The sequence below is a fragment of the Plutella xylostella genome, chromosome 15, assembly GCF_932276165.1.
Source record: "Plutella xylostella chromosome 15, ilPluXylo3.1, whole genome shotgun sequence".
Lineage (NCBI taxonomy): Eukaryota > Metazoa > Arthropoda > Insecta > Lepidoptera > Plutellidae > Plutella > Plutella xylostella.
Genome location: NC_063995.1, coordinates 6275358 through 6290306, shown reverse-complemented (window position 1 = coordinate 6290306; position 14949 = coordinate 6275358). Strand labels below are relative to the sequence as shown.

The 14949-nt window shown below is 37.8% G+C and overlaps 1 protein-coding gene across 1 annotated transcript in view; it reads left to right on the top strand.

Annotated features, from left to right (window-relative positions):
* LOC105390453 (5-hydroxytryptamine receptor 2B) overlaps window positions 1-14949 on the top strand; it is a 96178-nt gene that overhangs the window by 26736 nt on the left and 54493 nt on the right. Inside the window, exons 2-4 of the mRNA XM_038108373.2 lie at window positions 8002-8840; window positions 9414-9516; window positions 14565-14686. Of these exons, the coding sequence (XP_037964301.2) occupies window positions 8117-8840; window positions 9414-9516; window positions 14565-14686 (949 nt within the window). The 5' untranslated portion in view covers window positions 8002-8116. The remainder of the gene's footprint in view (window positions 1-8001; window positions 8841-9413; window positions 9517-14564; window positions 14687-14949) is intronic.

The window sequence follows — 14949 nt, the reverse complement described above, 5'->3', positions numbered from 1 at the left end:
GGCATTGGGTGTTTTTTCCTTGTGAATTTTATGTGAAGACATTTCTCAGCGTTTAATGACATGCAGTTATCTGTGCACCACTTGTAAATATTATTTAGATCATTTTGGATTAATTCACAGTCCTGAATGTCACTAACGATACGATATAATTTCAAATCATCTGCAAAGAATTTAAATTCAGATTTAATAATATTTGATAAGTCATTAATGAAAATCAGAAAGAAAAGTGGACCAAGGTGAGACCCCTGTGGAACTCCAGATGGTACTGGTTTTTCCACAGATCTGAATCCTTTTATGTAGACAAGCTGCGAACGATTGCTCAAGTAAGATTCACACCATCGCAATAAGGATCCGTGAATACCCATTCCTTCAATCTTCCTCAATAAAAGGCTGTGGTTTACCAGATCAAACGCCTTACTAAAATCAGTATAGATAGCGTGTACCTCATTCTGTTTGTCTAATGCATCAGAGAGATATGAAACATAGCTAACTAAGTTGGATGCAGTCGACTTCTTTGGTAAGAACCCATGTTGGTTTTCATCTATTTGGTTTTTAACGTGGTTTAGAATGTATTTTTGGACTAGTGATTCAAGCACTTTGCCACAAACAGATAGGTTGGAAATGGGTCTATAGTAGGCAATATTGTTATAATCACCTGATTTGTGTATAGGAGTTAAATAGGCCAGTTTCCATTTGGTAGGATAAAAACTTGTCTTGAGTGAGAGTTGAAATATTTTAGTAAGAGGTTTTACTAAATAACAGGCACATTTTTTTAGAAAAAAGGGTGGTAATTGATCTGGACCTGGGGCCTTATCACTATCTAATGCTTTCAGTTTTTTTAATACTTCTTCTTCCGTTACTGTGAAGTTGTCTAAGGCTAGATTATTAGTTACAACGTTGTCACCAATTAATTGTGTGGTACTTCCAATTATACTATAATTACTGTAGACTGACTGGAAATGTAATGAAAAAAGATCGCATATATCCTGACCTCCTTTAGCCATTATACCATTTAACGTCATTTCATTAGGTAGTGAGTTACTATTGCGCTTTAGGTCGTTAACATATTTCCAGAACTTTTTTGGGTGTTGCTTTAGGTGATCAGCTGCGTTTTTTTTAAAGTTAGTGTAACATTCTCTGATCAATACATCACATCGGTCTCTTAGCATGTCAAAAGTCAATTTGTCTCTAAGGTTATTGAATTTTTTATACTTGCTGTGGTACTTTTTTTTCTCTTTGATACATTTTAAAAGTGCAGGACTGTACCAGACTGGATACTTTTCATTTCGTGGTTTTCTCAGAGGCGTATGTTTCGAAATTATTGGCATCAAAGTTGCATAAAATACATCCACAGCTAGGTCAACATTAGAAATATTTCCCAGCTTTTCATTCCAGTCAATTGATGACAACACTTCAACACTCACACACGGTTTAAGTGCCAGTGAGGCTTAAATTACAATTACGTAAAATATATTAAGTGCTTTTATGTTATTTTTGACAAGAAGGCATTTAGTTTTATATCCATTATGTTTTATTTCGCAATCAGGTAGGTCGCTTAAGTAACTAATGATACAAATTCACATTCATCCAAAATGAATTAAGTCACAGTGTTTTACTGTTTTAGTAAGGGTAAAATGTTTTATATAACTTTATTATTGATCATGTATGTTTGAACATACAAATGACTAAAAAAGTGGCTCTTAATACAAGAAAAAGTATTAAGATTTCCAAAATCACCGATGTCTTAAGCGCCAAAAAAGTGCTCAGATCGAAACGAGACCCGCACCATTCGAAAGAGAAAAATCAGGCGATTCCAACGGTGTATATAACTCATATTCGCCAAAAGTGGCGGATAAATAAAACATTTTGCCTTTCCACCGTCGATATTATGTGTGTTTGTAACAAAAAAAGTTAAAAGCTAATGATTTGATATAAAAAATATACAAACAGATCAATTGAGAACCTCTTTCTCTTTTTCGAGTCGGTTAAAAATGAAAATTCCTTGATTTTACAACAGCAACTTTACGCAAAATAAACGAGTTTTCAGAGTTTAATAAAGCGACTTAAAATTCGTAATGGAATATGCGCCGCTTAATCCCTTACAAAAAGTTTTACCTCGAAGCCTTTGAATTTTTTATTGCTTTTGTTAACGTTTTTAAACAAAAAATATTAAAATCTTAATTTAGTACCTTATAATGGGGACTTGGCAACATCCTTAATTTCTGCCTCGTACATGTTAAATTTCAACTGCGAGTGTTTCATTTATGTAAAGGGTGGTTCACTGTATGTGTCACATAATTGCTGAGGAAGTGAGGTCGTAGTAGGTATACAGGGTGTTGCAAAAAGGGTATACTAAACCGAAACCTAGATTAAACATAACATGCTGCACACGTAGGTTTCGGCTTAGTACTTTATATTTATTTTATTAGTCTCATATTTGTAACACGATTTCCTGAGCATACAACGTAAGGTAAAATATAAAAATGAATATAAATGTGTAGGTGTTAATGTGCACCCGGACCGGTGGGCAAAAATTATAACCGAGTGGGTGCCGAGCGACGGACGCAGGCGCCCAGGTAGACCTAGGCGGAGATGGCGGGACGACCTGGACAAGTTTTTGCCGGATTGGCGTGAGGTTGTCGACAACAGAGACGTGTGGAATAAACATGGGGAGGCCTTTGCCCAGCAGTGGGACACAAATATGGCTACTTTAAAAATAAAAAAGGTGTTAATATTTCAATTAAATATTTATTGGTTTCATGTTTTAATGGATGAAAATATATTTTGCTTACTTAGGTACTTATCGACTAAAACAGTTAATTAAGTGCTTTAAATAGCTATGGAGTTTAGTACTCATATACTTAGGTGGTTCAAATTGAGCCATGCGAGCGAAACAGCGCTATAAGACAGTTTATGTGCTATGAAATGCCACAAACGATCACTCGCCTATACGACCCCTACTTACTCACCTTTACAATTTATGATCCAATTTAAAATTACCAGTCACTGTATCGGTATTTAAATATGATTTAATCTATTCTATTCTAGCAATACGCTAAGTAAGATACAAAATTTAACTGAAATGCCTACAACTGAAAGAAAGCTCCTATAAACCAGGAATTATACTGTTTTCGTACTATTTTCCCAGAATAGAACTGCTATGCAGCGAATCCTGCAAAGAGTGTTAGCAAGAATTTCAGGAATTTTTCATCAGTTTACAGAATTAATTAAACGGATCACGCGAAATCGTAAAAGAGTTTAACTACTACGAGCTTCGTCTTGGTTTAGTTGGAAACTCGTAGTCTTTCTTTAAACTTTGGCGGTAAATGGGTAAATATACAGGTATATTGACGGTGGGATGGAAGATTCAATTAAGATACATACTTAATAACTTGAGAACGAGTTATTTATTATAAATTATAGCTATAATATTGCTGAAATCGGTTCGGAATAAATGTATCTTTATGTTACTGAAGACGGTAAAGGGATGATAATCTTACTTAGGTATTTTGTTTTTCTTATACAGTTGATACCACACATGTATTTCGAAAATCAAATCACTTGGTTTATTGCAAAGTGGACTACGAAACAAAGTTTTTCTGAGTTCTTGGTCAATATTTTCGTTGGCGGATGTGCGTTATAGCGTAGGTATCAAATGTGAAAATTTGTATAAATGTATGGTATTTCCTTCATTCAGATTATTGCCGGTAACTGTAAGCAAACAAAAATATACAGTGGCAGGTTAACGGCTTTTTTATTACATTTAGGTATTGCATCGTGGAGCTGAGTTGAGGTTTATAAATGTGAGAATATTAGTGATATGACTGTGAGTATTTGTCTGTCAATTCCCACCCATCACATTCACGGCTTACTAGACGTATGAAATCAAAATCCTATCGAATATTTTCGTGTAATACTCCCACTCTCAAATATCTATAATCAAATCATACATCATTCGCAAATGCACTTATGTCAGTACAATCGCGATATGACCAGCCAGATTGACCTATTAAGATTCATTCCGCTGGCCTCTAACATTGAAGACGTAGGGCTGATATTGGAGCAGCTGGTCGGCATTTGTCGCGTCAATGCTAATGGCTAGTTGATGTTGGAGTCGGTCGTGTTGAAATCGCGATGTCAGTGCTGTTCTGTTGAGTGCATCTGCATCTGATAGTGATGAGGGTTTACAGCCGCGGTTTCCAATATACATAGAACTACTGAATGACAGGTATACTTACACTTGAGAAGACGTACAAGATACTATATTGAATCTGGCTACCTTAGTTGGTTGAAAATGCAGCATGTGAGGTCTACTACCAATATGATATGATAGTGATGATAAGCTCTTCCATATCAGAAATTTTGCGTCCGTAGGGCAGCTTAATGTCATCAGGGGCTAATCCGTCAAGAGTGTGCAATGCACTAGCAAACTTTATTAGGCGCTTGCTCCACTGCCGTAGATGAATTAGAAAAGAGTTGGCGACAGTGGAACAACAATGTGGTGAGAATCCTAGCCAATAGTATAAACATTCAGCGACCAACTATGTAGTACTAGTAGTATTCTGTTTACACAGAATTTAGTGTAAATTTTGTTGGGCAAGAAAATAGCAGATAGTTGGTAGTTTCCCCGCCGTTGGTGGGACAACTGCCTTAATTGTTTACTGAGATTAATAGTTGGGCGAATGGCTTTTGTGTGCGGCGATGATTGAGCTAGCGCCGCTTGTTTGTGCAGTTTAGTGGCGGTTCATGTGTGCTGAATAATTATGCGCTTTGCTCGCGTTATTTGGCTGATAAAGAATGTTTATGCGTGGGTTTATGCTTTGTAATAGATTTGTATTAGGGTTTTCGGGCCAAACGACTTATAAATAAGTTTTTTTCTAAATTTAACTTTATCCCAAGATTGGCCACTAAACAGTTGTGGAATAATAACGTCTAGTTCTTTTTGCTCTTACTGAAAACCCGTGGCAAAAATAAAGTACCAGTTCAGAAACACTAAAAACTCAGCAAGTTCGTTAATTAGTTCCAACTCGAACACCTTCTTGAACTGAACTAAAAAGAAAACTTCCTGAAAAGAGCAAGAGTGTCACTGTTGTTCCTAGTTAAGAGAAAGCGTTTTCCCGACTAGTGCAAGTGCCGGGTGCCGGCAGCCGTCTTAGAGAGACTCCTACTTAGCGCTAGTTGCAATCATCATTCACTGTTGTAAAGGAGTATACACACTGAACGCTCGCGAAGGTTTACCATAGTAAAATCTCGCGCGTCGTCATGTCGGCTGATGACTCGGCTCGACTACGATGCTTTGTAGTTGGAGTATTCTCTATATAAATTGAGATACTTTCACACAATGTTAAAATCTGCGATACGGTAGCACGCGGCGGGGCGCGGTGTGTAATCCGCCTAAGATGCGCTTTTCTGCCGCACTTTCATAATTCTGAAAAGTGAGACGTTACAATCTCGACGCCTGTAACTACTGGACTGAGGCAACTTGGCCAAGTTTCAGTTTCTGCGATTCATCAAAATAAGCTTATCCGTATAAATACTGTGAAGTTGTAGGTATTGTACCTATATAATCTCAGGGTGTCGTAAATATAGCTTTCTGTATCCTGCAATGTATTTGTACTGTGTTGGTATTACTATAAATAATAGTCTTTGATTTGTCACATTCAAGAAGATAATGATAATTACGAGTATGGGTAGCTTTTAAGGTAATTTCGGTAGGTTTGGTAGGTTAGATACTCTTATGCTTTGCTTAATCGTATGGCTTAATTAAACCGTGTTCATTCAGAGACCTCTATTTTGTTTGATACTTTTATTATATACTTACTTCAGAAATCAATCAAAAAACCAGATAATAAGAGTCAATAGATTCCCTTGGAAACAGACGAATTTCTCAAACCTATATTAGATATAAAAACCCTCCGACATCCAACAGTAAAAGTCGCATAACTTTTGAACAGCTAAGCCGATTTTTATAAAATATGCCTAAAAACAGTTGGGGTAACATTATCTATGATCCGAAATAAAAACAAAAATCGGTACAGGCGTTTGAGAGCTACACTAGAACTAATATACAGACACGATAAAATTATAACACCATTTTTTTCCGTCGCGGTTAAAATGTAGGTACCTAAAGTTGTAATGCACCTTATAAATATAAATGGGAAATTTTCCTTGCAAGGCCAGGGTCTCCTCATAATACTGGCCTTGACTTCCACAATCTGCGTAAATCGACCACGCTATTACGGGATACTGGGAGGGTAATAATTTTATGGTAAGCAGGGAATTTGTGGAACTATCTCACTAATGTTAAACATTTGAATAAAAACATTTGTCAGTGTGTGCTTTGTTACTCTTCGTGGCTACAACAAAATAACTACGGATTGATATGAAATTACAATTCATCTACAAGCTATGTTCGGTCGATGCTTGGTTACATACAATATAACTCAAAGGTTTTATAATACTCATAATCATCAGCCTATAGCAGTCCACTGCTGGACGTAGGCCTCTCCCAAAGCACGCCACTGGATGCGATCTTTAGCTTTCCGCATCCAATCATATCCAGCCACCTTTTGCAAGTCGTCACCCCATCTAGCCGGAGGGCGTCCCACACTACATTTGCGTAGTCGCGGCCTCCACTCCAGAATACTATGTCATCTAAAAAAATCCACCTCATAACCATGCATATTACATGGAAGTGGTGGTGTGTAATCAAGTTTTTCATTAATAACTCTTTTACGTCCCACAGCTCGTAAGCTCGGTTTAAATGAGATTTTTAAGAGCAGACATTCATACAAAAGGCGTATATAGATAATCATAAATATATGTACCTATATATACGAGTAGTACTCGTATGTCGACATTTACATAAAAGGCCACGCGCCTGTCCTCTCGCAGTACCGAGAACTATGCAGATATTTTATACCATCAGTCGGACTTCACTCGAGTGGAACTTAATTAAACTGTTAATTATGAAGTTTTCCATCCATGTTAATTGATAATGATAACATTATAAACTGATAACTGTTAAATTTTACCATAGAAATGCAATATAGGTAAAGAGTAGGTATACTTTGGAATCTTTTTAAGTTTTACACGTTTTTTTTTTTAAAATCTATAAAGTTATTGTTTAAGATAAACATTCGAATTAAAGTCCGTATTCAGTGAATATTATAATAGTTAGTATAAATTATAAATCTAACTTTAACCTTCGTGAACCGCATCTCTCGGGAAATAGCTCATGAAAGTACAATTGAAATTAATTTATAATTTAGTACTGCAGTCATGAGAAACGTTTATCTGTCTGGCAAGGAACTTGGAAAATAAAATAAAACATACCTAGCCGCCGTCTGCGGCGGTCCCTTAGCGCATTAAATAAATTAATATTAGTTTTACACCAACATAAAATTATTCTTCAAATTCAGTATGCAGCCAACATTTTTTTTGAGATAATATATGAATCGATCGTGTCGTTGCGTCGCGGTATTATTCAAGTCAGGTTTAAATGGTATCTGTTCTCAACTTTTCCATCAGGTGGAAACTACTTGCTGCCTCGAGATCTTTACGGATTCACACTAAAATTTCTATTCTTTAAGGGAAAAATGCTGGCCAGCATACAAATTTGCTGGAGCGAATTCGACTTTTTGTCTTTCCACTAAGACTCACAGTTTAAAGACGCAGCGTCTCAATTTCCAGTGGAGGAGAGGAGATCAAAGCGGCACTGAAGAGCTGCATAACTTTACACATTAATTTTGTTCACTCATGTTGCTCGAGGATTGTTAGATAAAATGTTAGCTCTTAGCTTTTGTCTCCGAGCAGGAATTACACATCGTTAATATCGTTACACCAGCCATTGTGCAAAAATGGTGGCCCTTTCCTTGAAACTTTCTTTTGTGGACTAACTTATTTATGACAAAATGAGGCACACACAGCACACAGTTTCATAACTTTAAATCTCAAGACGTATCTAATATGTAACAATATAACGTTATGTACTTGTTTCAGATGGCTCTACTAATCTTCATCCGGTAGAAGAAGTGATGCCAGCGCGTCCCCCCGGCCCCGCCCTCCGCCATGGGCACCTGATCACAGCCGGCGCGCGACCCCCCTCACCCAGGCGATGTTGAATTACACCTTCTACGAAGAAACGTTTACATCTTCTATCTCAACTCTCAAGGAACTCTCGTGTCGGCTAGTCAAGGGCTATGCAGACTGCGGCGACGCTATTGCCGGACTCGATTGTAGGATCGATAATGGCACCGACGACAATCGATTCTTCAGCTGCGAACTCAACATCGACATCCAGAACGAGACGTCGTACTCGTGCAACTCGTGCAACGAGTCGGCGCCGCTGGCAGCTGACGGCAACTACACTCTGTGCAGCGCTGGCTTCAAGCTGAACATGCTCACCGTCATCTTCGAAAACGCCCTCAAGTCCTTGTGGGTGCGCCTACCGAATTTTCTAGAATGTGATTTTAGTGTAAGCAATATTGTACAGTGTTTCTCAGATAATTATTACATAGTGAATCAAACGTTGCATTTCGATGATAATTTAACGTTTCCAAGTGATAATAATAGTGTTTACGAGAATTTTCAGTGCTCGTGGAACGGTAGTGATGAGTTAGCGGATTTGACTTCCCCTAAAGCTGAATACGATTGGATCTTTCTCTTTGTGATATTATTTATAGTGGCCGGTGGCGTGGGTAATATACTAGTGTGTCTCGCGGTGTGTTTAGATAAGAGACTGCAGAATGTGACGAACTACTTCTTGCTGTCGCTGGCGATAGCCGACCTGCTGGTCAGCTTGTTTGTGATGCCGATGGGAGCTATTCCGGGATTTCTAGGTGAGTTCTGGTTAACACCGACACTTTCATTCATTGATATTTTTTGTTTAGACATAATGATGAATCTCAATGCGTAAAGTTAAAGAGCTTCAATCAATTTGTTTTGAATGTTACACAACACACAACACATTTTTCCGATAGTTTTCATTTCACTGGCAGGTTGCAGCATGCCGCTTGCAGTATATGTTTTATCTGATTTGTTTTTCACACCTGCCTAAAGAACGTACGGTTTGTGCAGAGTGCTGTTATCCCATCATTAGATCAATACCAATACACAGAACAGTGCCGCAAGTCTTATTTAAAGAGAGAGAAACGATTATTGTCGTGTATATTTACCAAATACGTAGTTTTGGAGAGCTGTCGTGCAATCAGTGCGTTCAATGCCAAAAGTACTTCCGCCTTCCACCTGTAACAGCCCTCTCTGTAGGGTACTAGCCGCTGGGCTTGAGAGGCCCTCCAGTACTCCTTGTTGCATGTCCCAGTAACACCCCTCAATCTGCAGGATACTGGCGGCTGAGTGTCATTGACCCTCCAGTACTCTATGCATCAGTAAGACAAGTCTCTCCTCCGCAGGGTACTGGCCGCTGGGCGTGGCGTGGTGCAACGTGTACGTGACGTGCGACGTGCTGGCCTGCTCCGCCAGCATCATGCACATGTGCTTCATCAGTATCGGCAGGTACACCTACTATACAGAGTGTACCTTCTATACAGAGTGTACCTACTGTACAAAAGTGGCTATACTAAGCCGAAAAGGGACCCTGCTGGAAATCACTCTTTCGGCTTACCAAATATCAGAATGATATTTTTTTCGCGAATTTTGACATTGTGATTTCATTTCCAGGCTTGCATATAACATGCTACACACGTAGGTTTCGGCTTAGTATACCCTTTTTACAACACCCTGTAAACTTGGTGTAGTTTTTAAAAGTTTGGATTGAAAGTATACCTTCAGTATCACATGTAGGCTTCACTGTCATTGAGCAGAGCCGCGAGCACAGGATTCAAAACCTCCGTTTACGTTGCGTATCGTCAAATCAAATGTCACTATTAAAATGTAAGGCAAATTTATTAGTTCCAAAAGTGGCATTTGTTTTTTCCATATGTTTGTGTAGATTCAAAAATAGTATCGAATCCTGTGCTCGCGGCTCAGGACTTAAAATGCTACTTTGGTAGATTTACTGAAGTAAAGTGCATTAATATACTTAAATTAAACATGTACCATACTTAGCAGTCAGCATTACAGTGATAGTATGATGCTGATGCTGTGTTGTTCTTCGTTGTAAAATTTTATTATATTCTATGTACTAAACCGGGGCAAAGATAAAGTGCTAAAATATAAAATAAGAGGTCCTGTCGCATAGCGGTGATTTAATAGAAATGCTGTAACAATTACACTTTACTACAACAGCGCGTAAACAAACTTAGACAGTGCTATTGGTAGTTAAGAAGTTAGGAATAACCCAACATCATAAAGAGGACCATTATAGAACATAAGAGGTATCGTTGAGACGTGACCATCTATACTGAAGCCCACATCAAGACACTTTCGCTCCTTTATTGTTATTGTAATATTTTAACCGGGCCCACTTCGTCTTATGACGTCACTATGATGTGATGTATCGTGTTTGTTTTACATTAGGTAGTGAAATCGTTGGTTGTTGAATCTGAAGGGGGTTTTAGGCACAACGTTTATCCTAAAAGTTTGTTATGCTTGGTGAAGTGGGTAAACAAAACAGAAACACTCACCCAATTTATACTAATGTATAACATAATGTTAGGTGAATGTTTGTGCAGACAAAATTTGTTTTAAAAATGGTAATGACAAAAAAATACGCAGGGACCGCGTTTTCAAATGTGATTTATGTAAATATGGAATTTAAGCAACGTTATATGATTTAGACAACAGTTAGGCATGTAAGTTACTAAACTGACTTTTTATATGGTTGTAACGATAAAGGGGATTTAAAATTAATAATGAAATGTCAGATATGAATATTTCATAGGTTAAAAACTTTTGTATAGCATAACACCTACTAAAGAATAAAAAAAAACTAGAGATGCCACGAATATTCGGCAACTATTCGGTATTCGGCCTATTCGGCCAGTTTTTTCAGTATTCGGTATTCGGCCGAATAGTAAGTAGTATTCGGCCGAATACCGAATACTTAAAAAAGTAGCAAATATCTTATAAAAGCGAACAAAAAAAGCATTTAATCATTAATTGCAAAAACAAAAATAAAACATCAATATTTTTGATATTTAAAATTAATTAAAGGCAAATTCTGGTGAAAAAAGACAAGTTTTTGGGTATTGGTTCGTAAGAGACGATTGCGCTTTTCTTCATAATAAAATATACAATACCTGCTTCTGAGAATAGACTCTCTCAAAGGTATTTTTTAAGAAAATATATAAAGATTGGCTACTGTTTCGAGTTGATTGACCATCAGTTGTATGGATCTGCTGTATGATTAAGACGAGGACTCTTTAAATAAAACTACAACTCATTTGAATTATACTGGATCTCCCGCCGAATATTCGGTGGCCGAATATTCGGTATTCGGCTGAGAGCGCCGGCCGAATATTCGGTATTCGGTATTCGGCCAAATCACTATTCGTGGCAACTCTAAAAAAAACCTTAGCGATTAAACCACAGGAAATCTTTATTTAAGACGACCGAATGGCGTAGTGGTTAGTGACCTGACTACTGAGCCGATGGTCCCGGGTTCGATTCCCGGCTGGGGCAGATATTTGTTTAAACACAGATATTTGTTCTCAGGTCTTGGATGTGCCCGTAAAATGGCAATAGGCCCGCCCCCTATTACATTGGGACTAACATAACACTCTGGCGAAAACTGGGTGCAGCAATGCACCTTTGCCTACCCCGCAAGGGAGTACATTAGTACAAGGCGTGAGTGCGTGTAATTTTTTTTTTTTTTTAATCTTTATTTAAAAATACAGAAAAAGACGAAAATCTTTTATCATGAGACTATTAACGTATTGTCAGAGTTCGGACAAAGGCACTCCAGAGCTCAGCTTCATTATTTCTGTAACGACAAATATTTTCCTTTTGTTTTGTTGTTATTATTATGATCGCCTCATCCGGAAATCTTACAATGTGGCGAACGCGAGTTAGAAAGTAGGTCGTATGGTGGAGGATTTAGTAGATTGTTTTTAAAAGAAGTTAAAATCTTATATGTTATTTAACTTTTTCGACTGAAATTGTACTTATTTATTTTATCGGTAACCCTTCAGTGGAGGTCGTAAAGTTAGAAATATGGTTTTGATTTAAAAATGCTACTTAAGGAAAATCATCACTAAAGAAAGAAATTTTAGTTCAAGATTTGGCTTGCTGATGCAACAATAAAACTACACTAGACGGGGATGCCATTTGGCCATGGCATGATTTAAAGTTTATTGGTTATAATTTTATTTAGGTGCAATGGTACAAACATACGCCAATTTCACCTTTACAGTATTTACTTCCACTCAGTTTGGTTATTGTAATTTGTGAGAGGGGCTCAGGGTTACAGTACCTACCCCAAACCTCAGAACAATGTCAAAAAAGAGATAAAAGGTATTTTATGTAGGCAACTATTTGCCAACCCTTTTTCCGCAAAGTCTCATATTTACAGCCCAGTGTCACGAACGAAAACGCTTATTCTCGAATCATGTCTCAAATACTTTGAACGATATCGGTGCCCGGTGCTATATAGCATAGTAGAAAATCTGAAATTTATATTACTTATTACAGTATGTTAATATTATGTAAGTATATTTATGTAGAATGTTGCAAAAGTGGTATACTAAGCCGAAAGTGGTGTCTCTGTCATCCTGAACAACTTCTGTTATACGACCTACGGAATTTCGCGAAAAATATAATTCTTTTCTTTAGAACAACTACTAAGTTTCTACGGTAATGCAATATTTATATTAAAATTGGTAGAACTAAAGTTGTTAGATCATTCTGTACAACTTTTCTTTATTCGGCTTACTCCTTTTTAGCACCCTATTAATGGGAAATACCAAGCTTCTAAACACACCCTGGCAACACTAGTTTAACCATTTATTACGAAGATAAATGTAATAATAGAAAATCGGAATGAAACCGCAGCGGAGTTAGTAGCGTGTGCTATTTTGCTGGTATAAATCGTTTTCCGCTGAACCACGCCGAGAAGGGTTGTCAGAGATTAAGTACCTACACACCGTGCGGCAGCGATGAATAAGTATCTGTAAAAACTTTTACTTACTACTTACTATACATTAATCTCTCATTACATACTCTCTGAGTTAAAGCTGTAACAGAGACATGCCATGATCAAGTGAAAATTTTAATAAAAAGTACCATTACCCTACCAATAAAAATAATGTTAGCTACATTTTTTAGAGCTATTTCAAATGATAATTCAATGAAAATGTCTATTTATTTATTTATTTAGTTATGAAATCGTCAATTGGGGCTTTACATAATAATCGCTGGTGACAGCCCTTGAGGAAGCTCGGTTCCGGTTCCTTTACATTTTCCGATCAGGAAAACAAGAATTTCAACAAAATATATGACGCCACTATCGAGCAGTGAAATTTTATGAATTTGATGAATCTTATTGCTCAAATATTAATATATTATCTATTACCTGAATTATACAAAATAGTATAGTAATATAACAGGCTTAGTGGATTTTCAGTAGGGAGTTTTCAGTTGTATCAACTCAAGAGGCCGATCCAATACTAAGTTCCAACATGGAATTAAAAGTTTATTAGGGTAACAATAGGGTAGTTTTCCTGGTATGAACCTCAAAATTTTAATGGGTAATTTCATTCCTTTTTGAATTAAACCACTGATTATCTGGCTTTAAATATTCTCGACGCTCAGAAATACAAACGGGCTTGCACTTACTGCATTCTATACGTGCTACGTCCGCGTTCCCCGTATAAAATTCAAAGATTTTCCCGTGAGAATTTCAGGATACCTAACCCGTTGAAAAGCAACGATCAATGATTTATCTCTTTGCCAAAACTCAGTCGGTTAGGCGAGCTAGAAGGACAAATATTATATTATTTTATTCTGGCATAAATTATATTTCCAAGGTATATGGCCCCTGGAGACTGCAATGAAGTGAGTGGCGCATCGCTTACGTGGCAGCGAGGTGGCCTTGCTAGCGAAAATGTTCGGAGTTTAAATTCTAAAGTTGCCAGATTTATTACCGTCTTCCTTCCGCTACACACATTTTCCACACAAGTGAGAGTACTCCGCATGTATATTTTTGGCTTTTTCACTACTCTACCACTACGTGGCCACAATTACGCTTTCATCCCATAATTTTTAATTAAGTATTTTAGTTTATTTGCATGAAATGCAGTAGGTTATAAAGAAAGAAATAAAGGATTTTTTTTTCAATAACTTCTTTACCATTGCGCCGTGGAATTGTTTAAATGAAAATTACTGAACAAGTAAGGACTCCTGGTCCATTTCTGCCATATATCTGGTAGGCTGGTAGGTTTGGAATGAGCAGTGCCGTACACGGCGCTCCTTGGGAGAAGCTCATGTCCACAGCACTGCACAGTTACCGTGCCATCACCGACATATTAGTGTCGCTCGCATGTCAAAAAATCTATCCGATTCATACAAATGACGTCAGATTTGACAAGCGAGCGGTTAGTTGCTAATGTTCGGTGGTGGTAACCCCACAGTTACTGGCTGTTGACGATAACATCTAATATTGGCAGGTACCTCGGCATCCGGAACCCGCTGAAGAGCCGGCACCACTCCACGAAGCGCGTGGTGGTCATCAAGATCGCGCTCGTGTGGCTGCTCAGCATGGTTGTCTCCAGTTCCATCACCGTTTTAGGTGAGTTTCCTTCTTACTTACTTATAGTCCTGTTACCCCCCGTTCACACTAGTCGTAAGTCTCATAACACATACACTTTATATGGAACTGTTTACATTGGATGAGACACGATTTTTGTGAAAGTGCATGGTGACTAGAGCATTCGACTTTTAGGGCGCCTTCAAATTAGTCGCTAAGTGTCGCGCGGCTGCAGCGCTGCTGCAGCGCTGCAGCCGCGCTGCTGTCTAAATTCCATATAAATTATTAACGCGCGACTGCAGCGC